Genomic DNA, 21,630 nt, shown 5'->3' on the forward strand with positions numbered 1-21,630 from the left:
TATGAGCTTGTAGCATCTGCTATTTTTGAATAGCCAAAGAATAAAAGGTTAAAGTGGTTAAAATGTACAGTATTGTGATGCTATGTTAACACATTTTGCTGGGGACCACCTGGAAGCCCCCCAAGGACCCCTGGGGGTCCCCGGACCCCACTTTGAGAACCAAGGCCCTACAGTAGACGAGGCTCCAGGGCACAGTCAGGACAGCAGGGTTCTGTACTGTTAGGTTTAGATAACCCTAACCCAGGGGTTCTGTACTGTTAGGTTTGATGCAGTGGTTCTCAAACATTTTCATGTCAAAGACCCCTAAATTCATATGTATTTGGCCACGGAACCCCCCATATGAACCCCCCCATATGAACCCCCCACGGAACCCCCCAATCTGAAAATGTTTTGTGCCAGGGACCCCCATAGATTTTTGTTGATTTTTTTTTTAAATACAAATGTAATTCTTGATGCTATATTAACCCTTTAAGACCTGAGGCGATTCTTAAAAATGTTTTCTAAATTCTAAGTCTTTTGAAGAAAAAAAAAAAAAGGTTTTCAAGATTTAAACAAAAATAGCAGATCTACAAGCTCATAGCGCGGCACTCGGTGCCGCGCTATGAGCTTGTATATCTGCTATTTTTGAATAGCCAAATAAATCTAAAGTGACACAGATGCGTTCCAGGTCCCTGGAACCCCGCTTTGAGAACCACCGGTGGTAATGGTTGATTGGTGCTTATGGTCATAATTCACGGCACTGCAGTTAATAAATGATAAACAAATCAGTACTTTACTCTACTACTACAGTTTATCATGAGTGTTGGTGAACCAGGAACAGATGGTTCATCATTTATTATACACTATTAGATATTTTTGTTTTGTTTGTTTTTTTTCTTCTTAAAAGGACCAGTTCACCCATTTTCAATCTTATTTTCACATAATGTGTAATAGGGTCCCTCACTTATGCTCGTTATAAGATCTACTCTGTGTCTCATTGTTGGGCTGTGGACAGTTCAGGAACCTGCCTACCAGTGACCTCATCGGTTTGGTCATTTGAACAAGATGTCAGGCTTTTTTGTTTTTTATGAATGCAAGAACGTTGTCCTCTATTCAGCATGCTAACTTTACATGAAGAGAAAAGCTGTAGTTTCTATCTATTATTAGCTTGGAATCCCCCGTCGATGATGTCACTGGTAGGCAGGTTTCTGAGCTAACCATAGCCCACCAATGAGATGCAGAGTGAGTCAGACGGGAATCTTTTCCATCTTATAATGAGCTAAAGTTGTAAATGGAGTGAACTGCGCCTTTAAAAGTCTCCAAAAAACCTGAGCTTTTGAACCGAATGTCAAATTGTCTGAGAGAATGATGTATGAATGCAGTGTATAAATAATAACCTCAATGAAACCATCCATTCAATGTGTGTTTTGTAATATTATTAGCATCCGTTGTGCATTGTGTATATTTGTCATGCATGTAAAGAAAAAAAACACTATTTCCCCTTAAGGAGACGAGACGGTCAGTGGATGCTTCCTCCTCCGCTAGTACAGTATAGAGGTCGGATAAATCATTTGATTTGTAGACCCTTATTATAATTTGAATGCATTCACGTGGCAATGCAATGTCACCACTGGAGACTCTCATAAACTGATATTAGAATTCACTTGGGTTTAGTAGTTTACGGTAATGCCTGTACAATTGGTATAATAAAGATATATATATTTCTTCATTTCTGTGGTTGATTAATAACCACTTGTGCCCTAATATCGTACCTTGTATGTTCTTATGATGTCGCCACCCTGCGAAAATAGTCGATCTATAAAACGCGTCTCAAGCTTGTAGATTGGCTGTTTTTCGCAATTTTCTTTTACCATTCTTGTCTATAATGAGTGGCAATGCCCTATAGAGCGTCGCAGTTCCCGCCCCACTTCCTGTTTTTTTTTGGTGCCGGGAAGAAAAAAACTCAATGCATTTTTCCATTGACATTTCCAAAAATATTTATATCTATTAATTTAAGCCTCGAATCAAGCCATCACGAGATGACATGAATCATGACCATAAAACGTTTTTTTCTATGATTTTTTTATTTTTTATTTTATATTTAATTATATGATATACTATATTTAATAAATACCCTTTGTTTTTGCCGTTTTCAACAACAAAAAAAATCACAGAATCAAAAGTTTATGGTCATGATTCATGTCATGTCATGATGGCTTGATTCGAGGCTTAAATTAATAGATATAAATATTTTTGAAAATGTCAATGGAAAAATGCATTGAGTTTTTTCTTCCGGCACCAAAAAAAAACAGGAAGTGGGCGGGGAACTGCGACGCTCTATTAGATAGGGGACACCATGGGTTCAAAGTGGCTAAAATTCTACTTCATTTAAAGGACAACTTTGTTTTTTTTACAACCAAGGGTTTATGTTTTAGATTGTAATTAAAGTCAATAAAAGATGAGTGTTACATTTTTTAAATTTACTGCTTTCTATAGTTTTAGCAATTTTCGTGATCTTTTTTACAGTGGGCGCCTGGGCGTGGGCTTTCTGTCCGGTGGCTAAATATGTCTTTTTTTTTACACAATAACCCGGTGTTTTCTTTATTATTATTTACAGTAGCTCTTCTAGCCCCCAATAACTCACATCTGGCCATCAAAGACCACAGGACCTTTTTTATTGTAAGAAAGGCATCTTTAGCCACCGGACAGAATGCCCCCGCCCACTGTAAAAAATATCGCGAAAATTGCTAAAACTATAGAAAGCAGTAAATAAAAAAAAAAAACATCTTTTATTTACTTTAATTACAAGCTAAAATATAAACCTTGGTTGTAAAAAAACAAAGTTGTCCTTAAGTTTTGGTTTTAATCTTGATTTCTGGAAGATTAAAAAGCATTAATCTTTTAAATACAAATTTCATATTTAATGTCTCTCATATGTATGGAAGCATGCTGTATGTAGCATAATGCTAGATTAGAGCAGCACATACGGTACTGTACAACATGTCTACCATCAGGGGTCTTCAACCGTGGGTCTGGGACCCTCTAAGGGGTCCTCAGAGTTACTACAGGGGGTCCGCCATGTCTTTGTGTGGTGGGGGAACATTAGCCGAAAATAGATCTACAAGCTCCCAACGCCTCGCGCTGCGAGCTTGTAGATCTGCTGGTTTTTTTTTTAGGGTTTAAAAAGTTAACTGTCTGAAAATATGCATTAGCATGAATCCAGCTATCTATTAAATCTATGAAAAAGTGTAATCTGCAGCACAATTTATACAATATGTATGGGGGGGGGGTCCCTGCTTCATCTCTCTGCTAAGGGGTCCCTGCTTCATCTCTCTCTGCTAAGGGGGTCCCTGCTTCATCTCTCAGCTAAGGGGTCCCTGCTTCATCTCTCTCTGCTAAGGGGTCCCTGCTTCATCTCTCTCTGTTAAGGGGGTCCCTGCTTCATCTCTCTCTCTCCTAAGGGGTCCCTGCTTCATCTCTCAGCTAAGGGGTCCCTGCTTCATCTCTCTCAGCTAAGGGGTCCCTGCTTCATCTCTCTCTGCTAAGGGGTCCCTGCTTCATCTCTCTCTGCTAAGGGGTCCCTGCTTCATCTCTCTCTCAGCTAAGGGGTCCCTGCTTCATCTCTCTCTCAGCTAAGGGGTCCCTGCTTCATCTCTCTCTGCTAAGGGGTCCCTGCTTCATCTCTCTCTGCTAAGGGGTCCCTGCTTCATCTCTCTCTCTGCTAAGGGGTCCCTGCTTCATCTCTCTCTCTGCTAAGGGGTCCCTGCTTCATCTCTCTCTCAGCTAGGGGGTCCCTGCTTCATCTCTCTCTCAGCTAAGGGGGTCCCTAGCCTGAAAGACCCCTGGTCTACAATGGCTTTGGTTTGGGTTTGTCTCTGACGCCCTCTGTCGGGCCACAGACGGTAGGTACACCCCCCTCGCGGTGGGTTATCTTATCTCGGCCCCCCCATTGGCCTAAATGCCGGCATCTCTTGAAAGCTGCGACGTGATTGGCCGGCGTCTGCAAAAAGCGTCGATCTGATTGGTCCGTTTCCCGCTCGGGAGGCGGAGCAGCGGCGCGACGACGCCGCTCGAGCGATGGACGGAGGACGGAGCCGGACGGGAACAGGAGGCTGAAGCACCGACCGGTAGCCGGGTTTTTAATTATCAATGAAACACATTTAAATACGAAGCATTCGGGGAAATTTTCAGCGACGACACATTTGTCATTAATTATACTTTTTATATCATAAACGTCGTCGCAGCGTTTAGTCTTTGTATCGTTTTTGTACAGTATTTATAGCAGCTAACCGGTTAGCATCAGGCTAGCATCTTATTGTTGGAGCAGCACTAGGCCTCAGAGAAGCCTCCGCCGCTCCGCCGCTCCGTTTTAACACACGCCGCCTCACGGTGCTCCCTCCGCGGCCTGCTTCCTCACGGCCCGCCGCTAGGAGGAGGAAACAATATGAAAAGTAAACGCTTTCTGGCGGCTTTTTAGCGACTGAAAACAGGTGTTTTGCAGAGGGTCTGTGGGAGGCTTTTTATTTATTTATTCAGCGTGTTATTGACGTTAAAGAAGCAGACGTTCATTCAGCCTCTCATCCTCCTCATCCTCACACCAGAGGCTCTTCATCACAAAGAGAAACATGTCTAATGGAGCAGGGAGCGGGGGGGCGGGGCTGACCTGGGTGGTAAGTTCATTTATTTACTATTCATTTATTTACTATTTATTGACTTATTTTGTACATTTGTCTGAATGTCTGACTGTAAACACACGTTTGTAGAGCCTCTAAACCAGCGTGACACCGGTTTAACTTTATAAAGCAGTGTTACACCGCATCAGAGACTAGAGCAGGGGTCTTCAACAGGGGGTCCGGGACCCCTAGGGGGTCCTCAGAGCTACTATAGGGGGTCCGCCAAATCTTTGTGTGATAGGATTTGTTTTTTTTACATTAACCACTTGAACCCTAGAATTCCTTTTCTGAGGGGGACAGTAGCCGAAAATAGCAGATCTACAAGCTCTCAACGCCTCGCGCTGCGAGGCGTTGAGAGCTTGTAGATCTGCTATTTTTGGCAAAGAGGTATAGGTGTAGAGGGAAACAAGAGCAGGCTAAGTTAAAAAAAAAAAAAAAATTGAAACATGATTTTATACAATATAGAGTAGGGGGTCCCTGCTTCATCTCTCTCTCAGCTAGGGGGTCCCTGGCCTGAAAACGTTGAAGACCCCTGGACTAGAGTTAAAGGCCCAGACAGACAGACTGTGATTGTTCTTCTGGGGGAGTTACATTCTTAAAGCAGTTTGATGTTGTAGAATGTAAATATTAATATATCGCAGCCTAGACCCGGCCGTAACTTAATGCTCCTCCAAGAGAGCCGGCTCCCTTGGAGGCGTGGGTTCGTATCCCACTCCTCCTGACACTAAATGTAACGTAACGTTTGTGCTGCACACCGAGCTGGACTCGAACCCTGGTCTCTGCAGACCCGGCAGGTTAACCAGCAGCATCTAAGACAGCCAAGAGTTGCTTGTTACCCGCTGGTCTGCAGAGCTGGAGACCCGGGTTCGATTCCAGCTCGGTGTGCAAAAAAGTTACAATAATGTATTAATAGGACTTTGGAGTGTTGGGAGAGTTTATTAAAGTGTAATAGTGTTATTATAGAGTTATTGGAGTGTAATAACGTGCTATTGTAGATTTATTAGAGTGCAATAGAGCGTTATTTGAGTTATTAGAGTGTAATAAAGTGTTAGTAGAGTTGTTCCAGTGTAATAGGGGTTATTGAGTATTAGAACGTAAGAATATTGTTTTTACTCCAATGTTTACAGACATTAGCTGCCAACAACGCTAGAAAACCTGCCAGGTCCGCAGAATAAGTGTAAATAAGTTCCAGTGTGTATGAATAATACATGTGATATCTAGTGTTAGATTCACTCACAGAAACACATTGTCTCCCTGGCTGTGTTTTTATGTTTTTGGTGATGATGGGGCTGAGTGTCCATTTGTTTACGTTCTGTATCACTGATTGAGGCTTTTTAAGCTTTAAATCCCCCCCAGAACTAGTCTAGTCTTTAGTGGTTAGGCTAAGGGGACCCCCAGCGGTCCTTGAGGGAGTTCCACGGGGGGTCCCCAGCTAAATTATAGATAGTTCATAGGAACCAAATGGAGCCTTACAGGTCTGTAACTCTTGAGAGGGAATGTACAAATGGAACCAAATGGTAATAACTGTATATTAAGGCCGGCTCTATAATACATTATAATGCACTTACTATGTGGCTTTATAACACTTATACTTAATACGGAACAATGTATGACAAGGTTAATGAAGTATTATAAGTGCTGGTCATAATAGTTATACAGTGTCTTTGTTATAAGTTGTTATGCTTAATTATGAACATTTATAACGACTGTTATGAAGGCATAATGAAGTGAATTATAATGGTAAACACCACCACACTACTGTAGTGTGTTTCTATAGGTAAACAACACCACATGACTGTAGTGTGTTTCTATAGGTAAACACCACACTACTGTAGTGTGTTTCTATAGGTAAACACCACCACACTACAGTAGTGTGGTGTTTACCTATAGAAACACACTACAGTAGTGTGGTGGTGTTTACCTATAGAAACACACTACAGTAGTGTGGTGGTGTTTACCTATAGAAACACACTATAATGTTTCTATAGGTGTTTACCTATAGAAACACACTACTGTAGTGTGGTGGTGTTTACCTATAGAAACACACTACAGTAGTGTGGTGGTGTTTACCTATAGAAACACACTACAGTAGTGTGGTGGTGTTTACCTATAGAAACACACTACAGTAGTGTGGTGGTGTTAACCTATAGAAACACACTACAGTAGTGTGGTGGTGTTAACCTATAGAAACACACTACAGTAGTGTGGTGTTGTTTACCTATAGAAACACACTACAGTAGTGTGGTGGTGTTAACCTATAGAAACACACTACAGTAGTGTGGTGGTGTTTACCTATAGAAACACACTACAGTAGTGTGGTGGTGTTTACCTATAGAAACACACTACAGTAGTGTGGTGGTGTTAACCTATAGAAACACACTACAGTAGTGTGGTGGTGTTAACCTATAGAAACACACTACAGTAGTGTGGTGGTGTTTACCTATAGAAACACACTACAGTAGTGTGGTGGTGTTTACCTATAGAAACACACTACAGTAGTGTGGTGGTGTTAACCTATAGAAACACACTACAGTAGTGTGGTGGTGTTTACCTATAGAAACACACTACAGTAGTGTGGTGGTGTTAACCTATAGAAACACACTACAGTAGTGTGGTGGTGTTAACCTATAGAAACACACTACAGTAGTGTGGTGGTGTTTACCTATAGAAACACACTACAGTAGTGTGGTGGTGTTTACCTATAGAAACACACTACAGTAGTGTGGTGGTGTTAACCTATAGAAACACACTACAGTAGTGTGGTGGTGTTTACCTATAGAAACACACTACAGTAGTGTGGTGTTGTTTACCTATAGAAACACACTACAGTAGTGTGGTGGTGTTTACCTATAGAAACACACTACAGTAGTGTGGTGGTGTTTACCTATAGAAACACACTACAGTAGTGTGGTGGTGTTTACCTATAGAAACACACTACAGTAGTGTGGTGGTGTTTACCTATAGAAACACACTACAGTAGTGTGGTGGTGTTTACCTATAGAAACACACTACAGTAGTGTGGTGGTGTTTACCTATAGAAACACACTACAGTAGTGTGGTGGTGTTTACCTATAGAAACACACTACAGTAGTGTGCTGGTGTTTACCTATATGTGGTGGAGTTTACCTATAGTTGCCACCATAACAAACTGTTCTAGTCCCAGGCTGTCCAGGGTGTTCAGTGTGTGTGTTCCTCATCATTTGGCACACACACACACACACACACACACACACACACACACACACACACACACACACACACACAACAATGGCACAGCGGGGGCTGTCAGCTGGAGGTCAAGGGGGTCGAGCAGGGTTTCTCCTGCATCTGTTTTGGTTCTTTTGAGCGTTTTCATAATGGAACAGAATAGACGTGCTGTGTTTGAATGAAACGTTCTGTCATAAAGGCCTAGTGGGTGAAGGACAGTCTGTAACTGTCCATTTATGTGCTTTAAAAAGTTCTCCCACTGAAAGAAGCTGTTTTTAATTCTGAGATGGTTTGTTGTGCTGTAGAGAGAATATGCAGAGTAATTCCGTAGAGAATAGAGACGGTGTTGTGTGTCAAATAGACAACACAGTTTTGGAATATGACTTCTAGTAATACGTTTCTAGTAGTGAGCAGCAAGCCAGCAATAACGTAACAGTGCATGGAATTAAACTCCAAACAAAGGCATTAACTAATTGAATTAGTGCCCCAAAAAAACTATAATTACAAGACTACATTGTACTTAGCCCCAGGCTACCGCAAACTGTATGTAGCTAATACACTTTGACTGGTATTGTTATATTGTTGTTTGGGGTTGTTATTTAGTTTGCATGAAGAATAGTGTCAGTTGTAATAATAATAATATAACACTTACACAGTGCTTTTCAAAATACCCAAAGTCACTTTGCAAAAAACAAACAAAATAAAACCACTTTTATTTTGTTTGTTTTTTGCACAAAAAAAAAGGCCAAAGATAAAAACTCAGCTAAAAGTTAAAATAATAGGAAAAGTGTTAAAAGGGGATTTGAATTTAAGTGGGGAAGGCTGGCATGTCTGAAGAGGTGGCTTTTTAAACAGTTTTATGATTATTTACCCCCAGAAAAAAGTCAGTTTAGTGTGTTGACTGAAGCATGACCCCACCCACCGTGTGTGTGTGTGTGTGTGTGTGTGTGTGTGTGTGTGTGTGTGTGTGTGTGTGTGTGTGTGTGTGTGTGTGTGTGTGTGTGTGTGTGTGCGCTTACGTTTACATGTGTGTAGTTGTCCCAGAATAACACCATCATCTCTCCATCTACTGTTCAAACCGTTGAAGGGAGTGTCTGTCTTCCTTTTAGGCTGCAAACACCCACAATCTGCTGACAACAACAATAATAATCGGTTGTTCCATTTCACTATCTGTTCAACAGGAAACACATAAATATATAAAACACAACATATAAGGCACTACATAATAGAGTCCACAGACTACACAACACAACAGAGCACACATCAGCCAGGCAGTCTTGTTTAGTGCAGCCAGTGGTGGAAAGTAACTAAGTACTAGGTACTTTTACCACTCCACTACATTTATTTGAAAACTTTAGTTACTTTGTAGATTTTTATTTATTATTACAAAACGTACATTAACCACTTCAGCCCTATATACATTTCGGCCATTTGAAAATAGCCGATCTACAAGCTCACACAAGCTTGTAGATCGGCTATTTTCAAAAGATTTGTATACATTTGAAAACTTGAAATGGGACATTCTGCATAATGAGTACTTTTACTTTTGGTACCTTAAGCACATTTTGAAGCCAATACGTTTGTACTTTTACTCAAGTACATTTCGAATTCCGGAATTTTACTTGTAACAGAGTATTTCCATGTTGCCGTATTGATACTTTTATTTAAGTAAAACATGTGAGTACTTTTTCCGCCACTGAGGGCAGCAATGGCTGAGTGGACAAACCTCCTGCTGAAACAAACTCTTTACCATGATCTCAAAGTTCTGTTTCTTTGTCCAGATGGCATGATTGAAGAGTGACGGTTGAGGGATGATCAGTAGGGCTGATGGGGGGGGGGGCTGTACAGTAGGGGGATGTAGGGCTGTTATGATTATAAAATTTCACATGACTATTAATTGTCACTCAAATAATTGCGATGAACGGTTCAATTTAGTTTTTGTCGTTGAAAATTGCATTTCTGTTTGGCTTTTATAGGCTTTGAAGTTGCACATGGCAAATATGACACATAACCTAAATATAGAAAGAAATGACTGAACTGTTTAATAACTTTATACTTAAAAAAAAGAAATAATAGTGGAAATAGCCGATCTACAAGCTCACAACAAGTTGCGTTGTGAGCTTGTAAATCTGCTATTTCCTCTATTTTTGAAAATGTTTGAAAATATGAACCTTTTTTCAACATGGAAACGATTATGACAACATAATTGCGATAATTTCAAATAATTGCGATTATGACTATTATGTAATAATTGTGACCATTGTGTAATGATCAGTGTCATTTACTATTGTGAGTTGAGCTAAACGACAACGTGTACTGGCTTTATCCTTCATATCGGAAAGTGTTGCTGTGGGAATGACAATAACCTTAGGAGGAGCAATGTGGGTAATACTGAAAAGTTAGTTTTTGTTTAGCCTCGGAAACCCATGCCTTTTTCTTTTGTTTCAAAAGAAAAAAAGCCTGGGGGAACCTTGCAGGAACGGTGGTTTAGGAGTGGGAGTGAACCTTGTTATCCCCTAACCAATCAGTGAGCAGAGAAGCGTCGCTCTAAATGTGGTGACGTAGATTGGACATAGATTGGTGAAGCAATAGGAAGCGGCGCTGGTACCGAGCGCAAGGCTTTGGATCCGCCCTTCAAGACCTTGGATAGGGCTGGATCCTCCAGTCTAGTTTTTGTTAGACACGGTCAATAATATTGAAGAAACACGGGGAACAACAACAACAACAACGCAGCAAAAGCAAAAAGTCTCAAGGCTTGTGAGTTTTTAACAAAGTTATGCGCATGTATTCTAATAACAGACCCTCTTTGAAAAAAACAATGCCGCCAAAAAGGAGGAAGCTAACGGGCGGGGGGACGGACCCAAGGTGGACGCCGGCGGAGGGAAGAAAGGCGGCGCCTCCAAGAAGATGTCCGTGGAGCGGGTTTACCAGAAGAAGACCCAGCTAGAACACATCCTCCTCCGTCCAGACACCTACATCGGCTCTGTGGAGCCCGTCACCCAGGTACGACAGAACACACCCCCTTCTGACACCCAGGTACGATAGAACACACCCCCTTCTGACACCCAGGTACGATAGAACACACCCCCTTCTGACACCCAGGTACGACAGAACACACCCCCTTCTGACACCCAGGTACGACAGAACACACCCCCTTCTGACACCCAGGTACGATAGAACACACCCCCTTCTGACACCCAGGTACGATAGAACACACCCCCTTCTGACACCCAGGTACGATAGAACACGCCCCCTTCTGACACCCAGGTACGATAGAACACGCCCCCTTCTGACACCCAGGTACGATAGAACACACCCCCTTCTGACACCCAGGTACGATAGAACACGCCCCCTTCTGACACCCAGGTACGATAGAACACGCCCCCTTCTGACACCCAGGTACGATAGAACACACCCCCTTCTGACACCCAGGTACGATAGAACACACCCCCTTCTGACACCCAGGTACGATGGAACACACCCCCTTCTGACACCCAGGTATGATAGAACACACCCCCTTCTGACACCCAGGTACGATAGAACACACCCCCTTCTGACACCCAGGTACGATAGAACACACCCCCTTCTGACACCCAGGTACGATAGAACACACCCCCTTCTGACACCCAGGTACTACAGCCATGGTTCTAGACATTATTTCACCTTTATTTCACCAGGATTAGTCCCGTTGAGATTTAAAAGCTCATTTGTGAGGGAGTCCTGGTCAAAACAGCAAATTAAAAACCGCGACCAATTAGGTTAGGGGTGCAGCAATCTGGGAACCCATCGCCAAATAAAAAGGAAAAACAGCGCCCTCTGCTGTTTTTTACTCTTTCACTTGGCTCTGGGAGGAGCTCAACGTAGCACCCGTGCGCAAGGAAACCGCGGGTTTTGGTCTGCCCTCAGCGCTTCACTTCCGGTGGTGCGACTATGTTTTCATTCCCACTAACAATATTTCTACACGGAACACTAACACCACTTCTCCCAGAGAACATGGATGGTTTTGGTTATAAGCCCACTTGTTTCTATGATGAAAGAGCAAGTTAAAATGTGAATATCTTTCTGTGGTTTTGTCTGCTCCGAGGACGCTATTGTTAATTAGTTTGGGTTTGTTTCCAGTGGGAAGCGAGCGCACAGACAGTAAATCCGCCCACTACATTTGATTGGGTAAAGCGCGGCCTGCTTCCTGATCTGAAGGCACGCCCACTTGTAGGCCGTACACGTTATGACGTACCCCCCCCCGACAGATTGAAGCGGAGAGCAGAATCTGTTCTTGAGAGGTTAGGGGTGCAGCAGTTAATGGATTATCCCAAAACAATTATTAATAATTTGGTGGAATGTAATAAGTATCATGTAATGATAATGGAGTAGTGAAAATAGGAGATCTACAAGCTCACAACGTGTGGCATCGTGCCAAAGCTGTGGGCCTGTGGAACGGCTATTTTCACTAGTTTGGGTCCCGGGGAGAATGTCTCTTTTGGGTCTCACTGCAGTAACACATTAGACCAGACGCTGTTAGGAACCGCTGGTCTTCAACAAGGACCAGACGGTGTTAGGAACCGCTGGTCTTCAACAAGGACCAGACGCTGTTAGGAACCGCTGGTCTTCAACAAGGACCAGACGCTGTTAGGAACCGCTGGTCTTCAACAAGGACCAGACGGTGTTAGGAACCGCTGGTCTTCAACAAGGACCAGACGGTGTTAGGAACCGCTGGTCTTCAACAAGGACCAGACGCTGTTAGGAACCGCTGGTCTTCAACAAGGACCAGACGGTGTTAGGAACCGGTGGTCTTCAACAAGGACCAGACGGTGTTAGGAACCGGTGGTCTTCAACAAGGACCAGACGCTGTTAGGAACCGCTGGTCTTCAACAAGGACCAGACGGTGTTAGGAACCGGTGGTCTTCAACAAGGACCAGACGGTGTTAGGAACCGCTGGTCTTCAACAAGGTGGTCTACACTAGGGGTGTGCCGATATATCGTCCCGCGATATATCGCGATACGTTTTCGTGACGATATGTATCGTTTTGGATTTTTTTTTTTACAATAATAATAATCAGGCATGCAAACAGCCCCGAGGTGAAAAGGGTGACAACATGCTGGTTTTTTGGGTCAGGTGTCACACTATTGCCCTATTTGGATTCAAAACGGCTATTGTAGCTGAAAAGCTACAAGTTTGCATGTCTGAATAATGCAAAAACAGAATTATTTGTTTGCATTTGCTTTTTTCGTATCGTATCGTTTCTTGAAATTAGTGTATCGTCACACCCCTAGTCTACACCCTGTTCCACTGTGTTTCATCTTTTACATTAGGAGAGGATAACACTTTGTTTAACCCCCCCAAGAGGGGAGTTCAGGGTGTCCCAGCATGCAGCACAGAATAATAAGAGTAAAAAGTGCCCAGTAGACAATAAAAAGTGGCAATAAATGTACTAAACCATACAAAAACAATGAGCAGACACACTAACAGACAATACACACTCATATGCCTGCACATACACACAATATAAGCAATTATTACATCATTGTTTGTTTGTTCATAATATGGAAATAGACACACCACACACATGATGCTATGAGTTGGACAATGTCATATATTGAGGGGAAGATTACATCATTATTTTCACAGTTTTTCTGTTCAGTTGACTGTATTTACTCATGGTGGATGAGAAATGAATCTCAGTTTCCAACTGATATACAGTATGGTTAAAACGTATAGATTATGACCACTAGAGTGGATTAAAAGAGATGGCATATGCATGTCCCCACCATTCATGATCAAATTGTAAGTCAAAGTAAGTAATCCTTATTTACTTGTACGTTATGTATACTGTTGTTATATATACACACAGTATATTATGTTAGTTTGAATGGGGGCTAATGAAGCTATATTCTGTGTGCAGACATTATTGCTTTTATTTACTTGACATTAGGTTAGGAACTTACATACGTGTCAAATGAGTCACACTTTACAACTGTGTCACAAGAGTGCATGCTTACACACACACACACACACACACACTAGGGCTGTGAATCGTCTGCTATCTCACGAATCGATTCGATTCCGATTCTTGGGGTCACGATTCCGATTTTTATCGATTTTTTCAAAACTAACGATTCTCGATTCAAAATCTTTTTCCGATTAAAACGATTCTCGATTCAAAACGATTCTTGATTCAAAACATAGGATTTCAGGATCTTTTTATCATTTTATCAACTGATAATAATGTAAACACACAAAGGTAAATCCAAGATCCTCCCAAGAAATCGATTTTTTAAAAATGAGAATCGATTCTGAATCGTCCAACAGTAGAATCGCGATTCGTATTCGAATCGATTTTTTCCGACACCCCTAACACACACACACACACACACACACACACACACACACACACACACACACACACACACACACACACACACACACACACACACACACTGCACACTCCTTGTGCCCCTTTTGAAATGACTGCTACATCTTTAGATCGTGGTTCTCAACCTCCTCTGTATCAGACCCCCCGGGTCAGGTGACTCAGGTCAGGTGACTCAGGTCAGACCCCCTCTTATAAATCTCTGCAGCATTCGCGCCCATTTGGGTTGCCGTGTTAAGTGGTCAGCTGGGTGTGGGCCGCTTAGAGCATGTTTATTTTAACACATCGGGTGCCAGAGGTTTATTAAAATATTATACGTTCAGTGCCTGCTATTCTTCCATCCACTTAGGTTGATACGTTTCGTGCTGTAGAAGCCCCGACGCGGAAGTGCATGTAAACAAAGCGTGCGTGTGAGACGGCGGAGGGTCCCGACTAACGCCTGGAACAATAATATTTCTAACGCGATCCTCCATTGCAGAGTGATCGCCGATCGAAAACGTCTCACTTCCACCACGTTAAAAAGAAATGGAGATATTAAGCTTTTAGTCAAGGAGTTAACATTGGAGAGGCCGACCGGAAGGATTTTTGACATGGATCCACATCCGGCCTCTCCAGAGACTCCTTGGATGATCCCAAAGTTTCGTTAGAGCGCCCCACGTGGGCCCCACGTATAAAAATAAAATTGGGTCAAAAACGGTCCGGACCGTTTTCGCACTTTTCGGCACTCCTCGTTTGGATTCTCAAAAATGGTCCGGACCGTTTTTGGCACACAATGTGTTAAGGATCAATCAATAGATTGTGATTGAGTTTGTATCAGTGGAACTAACGTAGTATACTTGAAGTTCCTACTTATCTTATCTGTGTCACAATGAAAACTCATTTATCCAGGTTTAGAAGAAAAAAAAAGAAATAACATGAAATTATTTTTACATTCATTTTTTTATTGCCAATTATTTGGGGGCCCTACTTGCCAGACCCTCACGACTCCACTAGGAGTTGGGAATATCTTCTTCATACGTTCTATCCTCTGAGTTAAATGTCTTCTCTGTCCACTCCTCCTGTGCAGCAACTGTGGGTGTTTGATGATGAAGACGTAGGGATGAACCTGAGGGAGATCACCTACGTTCCTGGACTCTACAAGATCTTTGATGAGATCCTTGGTGAGTTTAAAGCTACAAGATCTTTGATGAGATCCTTGGTGAGTTTAAAGCTACGAGATGTTTGAGATCCTTGGTGAGTTTAAAGCTACGAGAGGTTTGAGATCCTTGGTGAGTTAAAAGCTACGAGATGCAGTGATGTTGCTAGGTTTTCAATGTAATGGGTCCCGGGACCCACAGGTGGTCATTCAAATGGGTCCCAGAAACATTTTATGGGTCCCCAATTACACGTCTCCCCCCCCCCCCTTCTATCGTTTTCTTTGATCTCCATATCTTCTATGTGTGTGTGACTGTGTACATTATATCCTAATGCAGTGGATCTCAATCTTTTCAGGCAGCGACCCCCCAAAATAATCATATTTGAACTGGGGACCCCCCACCCTGAGAAGCGCTTGGAATTAGGAGTTGAGGCATTTAATTTAGTTTAACTCAGTTCCACAGATACATCGTCAAAATAGCAGATCTACAAGGTCGTTTTTTTTTTTTTTAATCTACAAGCTCACAACGCCTTGCTTGTAGATCGCCTCTTTCTTATATTATTTCACAATTTTGACCGTATTTATAGTATAGTTTGTTGATTAGTTTGGATGCAGTAATAGTCTTTTTTCTTTTCTTTCTTGAGGTATTAAAAATATCTTAAAAGTCCTTAAATTGTGACTTCACTGTCATCTGGGGACCCCCCCCCCCAAATCATGTGGGGAGCCCCCTGGGGGTCCTGACCCACAGGTTGAGAACCACTGTCCTAATGTACATTCTATTTTGCTACTTGTTGTAGTCACAAACTCAGAATACAGGGTACAAACTACAATATAAAGTTCATAATAATAATATGAAAAAGATAATGTACACTTCGTAGGAGCAGAGATAGATAGGAACTAAAGAACAACAACACTTTGTGGAAGAGAATGTAAACGGAGCAGAGATATTTGTTTAAGAAAAGTAGATGTTTGCGGCAGTATTTATTGCTCTGGTGTTTTCTTCTTAAAAAGTGGGATTCCCTTCAAATGATTTATGCTTGTGTCGCACCGAAAATAACGATCTGAAAACGACGTGTCGCACGTCGGTGTTTCGGCTCGCGGGTCGGTTTGGTGCGCGGCTCGCGGCTCACTTTGCTGCTCGCGGTTTGGTGTGCGCTCGCGGCTCACTTTGCTGCGCGGATCGCGGCTCGGTTTGGTGCACGGCTCGCGGTTCGGTTTGGTGCGCGGCTTGCGGCTCGCTTTGGGCGCGGCTCGCGGCTCGGTGTGGTGCACGGCTTCGTGGCTCGGTTTGGAGCACGGCTGCGTGGCTAGCGGCTCGCTTTGGTTGTATGCGTCCCGTGGACGCTGTGATGGTTGGTTTAATGCGTCCTTTATTAAAAATGTGCGTCAGAGACGCAGGACGCAGGGCTAGCAGCATCTCTGGAGATGTTTGAGATCCTTGGTGAGTTAAAAGCTACGAGATGTTTGAGATCCTTGGTGAGTTAAAAGCTACGAGATGTTTGAGATCCTTGGTGAGTTAAAAGCTACGAGATGTTTGAGATCCTTGGTGAGTTTAAAGCTACGAGATGTTTGAGATCCTTGGTGAGTTTAAAGCTACGAGATGTTTGAGATCCTTGGTGAGTTTAAAGCTACGAGATGTTTGAGATCCTTGGTGAGTTTTAAAGCTACAGCTGTGGTTTGGTTTCTGAGGCACAAAGCCTCTTCATGCAGTTAACTGAATAGTTGAACCCATTCGTGGGGGCAGTGGCTCAGGAGGCTCAGGGGTAGAACGGCCAGATGGAAGCCGTGAGGTTTCCAGTTCGATCCTGGTCTCTCCCAGAGTTAGTGTAGAAGTGTCCTTGAGCAAAACACTGAACACCTCATTGCTCCTGATGAGCAGGTTGGTGCCTTGCATGATTTCCTCGTGTGTGTGTGGGTGTGTGGTGTGTGTGGTGTGTGTGTGTGCGAATGGTTGTGTGAATGTAATGCACAATCTATGTAAAGCGCCTTGGATAAAAGCGATATATAAATGCATAATTTATCATTCAATCCGGGAACGCATCTGTGTCACTTTTAGATTTTTTAGCTCAGGGGTCCTCAACAACAAATCTTGAAGGTCCACAAATACGTTTTTGAATAAGGCTAGGGTCCGCACATGCACGCGCGCGCTTTATTTTTCGCGGATTTTGGCGGATTCGGGTACTTTCCCCCCCGTTTTTGTTACTTTATTTCGGTTTTAGGGTTTTTATATAATTCTCCCAGGGTCCACAGAGAGGTGTCCCGCGGTCCGGTCATGGACCGCGGTCCGCCTGTTGAGGACCCCTGCTTTAGCTATTCAAAAATAGCAGATCTACAAGGATGATGTTGATATTTTTCACCTTAATCCCCGACATCAGTATCCGTCCGTCCGTGTACTTAGGCTGTGCCTCATTTCGGAACTCTGAAAAATCCCCCAAAACGTGTTCTCTGGATCTGTATCTCTGTCTCTCAAGAAGCATTTATAATACTTGACCATCTATTGTTGTAGGAACAGTCATGGGCTTGGTCTAAAGCGAGGACATGGTGTTATAACCGTCTTACATTTACACGTCTGGCTTTAAAAGAAAAGAAGCTCTTTTGAAAGTCTTAAATTTCCACTCATGGTTTTAAAAGGGTCTTTAAAAAGTCCTACGTTTAAAGTGCTGAAACCTGCAGATAGCCTGTCTGTCTAGACAGAGTTTACTTATTTATTACTTTGTCCTTGTGAGGGTTATTGTTGGCAGAGTCACTATCTGAGCATTTCTGAGGCATGAAAAGCCTGTCTGTCTGTCTGTCTGTGTCTCTGTAAGACTGGTGTACATGTGTGTCTGTCTGTCTATTAACACATTCCACGGCAGAGTTTAATATCATAATGTACTCACCAGTGCCAGCGATTTATTGTTGTTTTTTTGTTTTTTTCACTTCGCCACAGACCTCGCTAAATACCTTTATGATCGCGTGTTCAACTGTTTGTAGACACACTGGGTAGCTGTGTGAGTGGCCCAGAGAAGACCGTTTCAATCGGCGACATTCCATTTTGCAGTAGTAGTCGCGGTTTATGTAAAACAGTGTTCAGCGAGGAGAAAAAAAACTCGGAGATAATGGCAGATTAGGGGAAGATTTAGAGCCATATTTCCATATCCGGGTGTGCTACAATGAAATGTGTCACTGAGAAAAAAAGAAAAAAAAATACCACTTCGCGTAGATCTACGCGACTGGCACGCTGCGCTGTTATTTAGGTTTGCGTAGATCTACGCGACTGGCACGCGATGTGTGAAGACCGGGAACATCTGTGTCATTTTAACATTTCTTTGGCAAGGACCCCCATGAAGCAAAGATTTGAGTACAAATATTCGCTTTATTTGCACACAATTTCAAGATTATTCAAAAATAGCAGATCTACAAGCTCATGAGCTTGTAGATCTGCTATTTTTGAATAGCCAAATAAATCTTATAATGACACAGATGTGTTTCCGTATTGAATGGGTTTAGGCCTTAGATGTGCTATTTCTGTTTACCGTAAGTTTCGGACTATAAGCCGCGACTTTTTCCCCATTTTTCGACCCTGCGGCTTATATAACGGTGCGGCTTATCTATGGATTTTTACAGCTAACGGCCACTAGGGGACCTCCTAAATCTATGGATTTTACACCCGCGGCTTATAGTCCAGTGCGGCTTATATATGTACAAATCATTCAATTTAGCTGCTGCGGCTTATATTCAGGTGCGGCTTATAGTGCGAAAATTACGGTACTTTTGAAATATTCTGAAAATGTTAAAGTGTGTCTTTGGGTTTTATACATATTTTAACCAGTGAAAAGAAATAACAACAGCTTAGTGCCTTATTAATAATGTAAATAAAAAAATTATAATCCATTAACTGAAAAGTTATGTTTTCGGACATACGATTAGCTTTATTGACATGGGGAAATATGATGGTTACATGAAGAATCGGTTTATTACTGGCACAGCCATCATTAATATATTTTCAGGAAGAAAAAAAAACTTCTTTTTTTTTAATTGATAATAGATCCTATACCTAGAGTAGAGCTTCAGTTGAAAATATGTCATTTTGTCGATTAGCGATAATCATGATGAGATGAAACTGACGCTGGCTCAGGAGATTAAATAAAAGCTTTCAACCTGATGTCCCTACTGTGTGGGTATGTCATAAAAAAAAGCGTCGTGAGCTTGTACATCAGCTATTTTAGCTATTGGAACATTTTTGAAAGTATGAAATATGGACTCAAGTGGTAAACCTCACATCACAGATATAGAGTTTTTACAACGTTAACGACATCAGGGGCATAATGACAATAACCCTGTTACTTACAACATGAACCACTCAGGAAGCAGCGGCGTCCACAAACAGACTGATTGTTCATACTGTGTTTGTTGCTTTGATAAGTATGCATCGTCTCATCTCGTCGCAAATGTTGTTGGAACTCAACCAACGGGGGATTTAATGACGGCAGATCCAATAGGTTTTTTTCCGTAACGACGCTGCTGTTAATAAGGTGCCGCGGGTGTAATTACCCTGGAGTTGATATTTTTGCGGATCATATTGCACATAACCCATTAAGACAGGGAACGCATCTGTGTCATTTTTAGATCTTAACCACTTTAAACATTCTTTTATACTGTTTTATACTTGAAAATGTGTGCAAATCTTTGAATATATTTATATTTTTTAAAGCAAACATTTTTTTTTTCTCAAATCTTTGCTTCTGGGGGTCCCTGGAACAACATATTGTGAGAGGGGGGTCCACGGACAAATACATGTCATTTTGGGGGTCCTTGACATGTTTGAGAACCACTGATATTATAGCAACATACGTGTTTCAGGAAACTGTTGGGATTTAGAAGACATTTGTAGAATCCCCCAGAAGCAAAGATTTGAGTAAAAAATGTTTGCTTTGAAAAATATATATATTCACAGATTTGCACACATTTATATATAAAAAAAAAAGCATATCTACAAGCTCATAGCTCAGAGCTTGTATATCTGCTATTTTTGAATAGCCCAAATAAATCTATAAGATGACAGATGTGTTCTCGGTCTAAAAGTGTTAAAACCAGGAGGGGGTTGTGTTCAGAACTGTGTTCATAACTCTGTAGCATCTTGGCACATTTATTCTAAGTGTTTGTAGGAGTAATTCTCTCTCTCTCTCTGTGTGAGTGAAGATGATGACTGTGTCCTTTATAATTACACACTAGATCTCAGGAGGCTCCGGTGGGAACGTTGTCATCTTACAAATCTGTCACATTACAAACCCCCCCCCCCCCCCCCCCCTGTGGAGCAAAGCAAACAGGCCCGCCGTGTCCGATTGGATTCCACCGTTACCATGACTAGAGCCGCGTTTATTTATCCCATTAAGACCTGGAACGTATCTGTGTCACTTTTTCATTTGAGCTAAAAAAAAAAAGCATTATTTTACACTTCGGTCGGCGGCCTAATACATAATAATTTTACGGGGTTCTTGACATGAAAAAGTGTGAGAAACCACTGATATAGAAACTGTTGGGATTTAGAAGACATTTGTAGAATGGGCTTCAGGTCTTAATGGGTTAATGTGTTCTTATAGAGAGAATGGTCTTCAGGTCTTAATGGGTTAATGTGTTATTATAGAGAGAATGGTCTTCAGGTCTTAATGGGTTAATGTGTTATTATAGAGAGAATGGTCTTCAGGTCTTAATGGGTTAATGTGTTATTATAGAGAGAATGGTCTTCAGGTCTTAATGGGTTAATGTGTTATTATAGAGAGAATGGTCTTCAGGTCTTAATGGGTTAATGTGTTATTATTATTATAGAGAGAAGTATTTGTGTTTGGAAAAGAAGGGATTGTCAGGTCAACCTAAGTTTATCTCCTTTAGAAGTGTGTGGCTTATTCTCTAAAGGCCCTGAAGCACAAAGAGACCCATTTATGATTATCTTCATATTTATACCAAAGCAGTTGCATCTGTGACACATTGTGGGCTTGTAGATCTGCTATCTTTGTCGTGCGACGCCATCGAACGAAGGACCGTAAATGATGCATAACGTGATTGGTGCACAATTTGCAACCATGACGACCTTTTTTTTCGATATTGGAAACTCGATAAAATGACTTGAGGATCCGTTCCCTCTCTTCATCCATTAAGACCTGGAACGCATCTGTGTCACTTTAGATTTCTTTGGCTATTCAAAAATAGCAGATATACAAGCTCATAGCGCGGCACCGAGTGCCGCGCTATGAGCTTGTAGATCTGCTATTTTTTTTAAATCTTGACA

General features: G+C 42.1%; 1 protein-coding gene across 1 annotated transcript in view; it reads left to right on the forward strand.

Moving 5' to 3' along the window:
- The first annotated feature begins 4,059 nt into the window (after nucleotides 1–4,059).
- Nucleotides 4,060–21,630, forward strand: part of LOC308094997 (DNA topoisomerase 2-beta-like) — a 96,088-nt gene continuing 78,517 nt past the window's right edge. The window contains 3 exon segments of the mRNA XM_080441846.1: nucleotides 4,060–4,649; nucleotides 10,659–10,862; nucleotides 15,294–15,387. Coding sequence (XP_080297972.1) covers nucleotides 4,605–4,649; nucleotides 10,659–10,862; nucleotides 15,294–15,387 — 343 coding nt within the window. The 5' untranslated portion in view covers nucleotides 4,060–4,604.

The sequence above is a fragment of the Gymnoscopelus braueri genome, assembly GCF_963280865.1.
Source record: "Gymnoscopelus braueri genome assembly, chromosome: 11".
NCBI lineage: Eukaryota > Metazoa > Chordata > Actinopteri > Myctophiformes > Myctophidae > Gymnoscopelus > Gymnoscopelus braueri.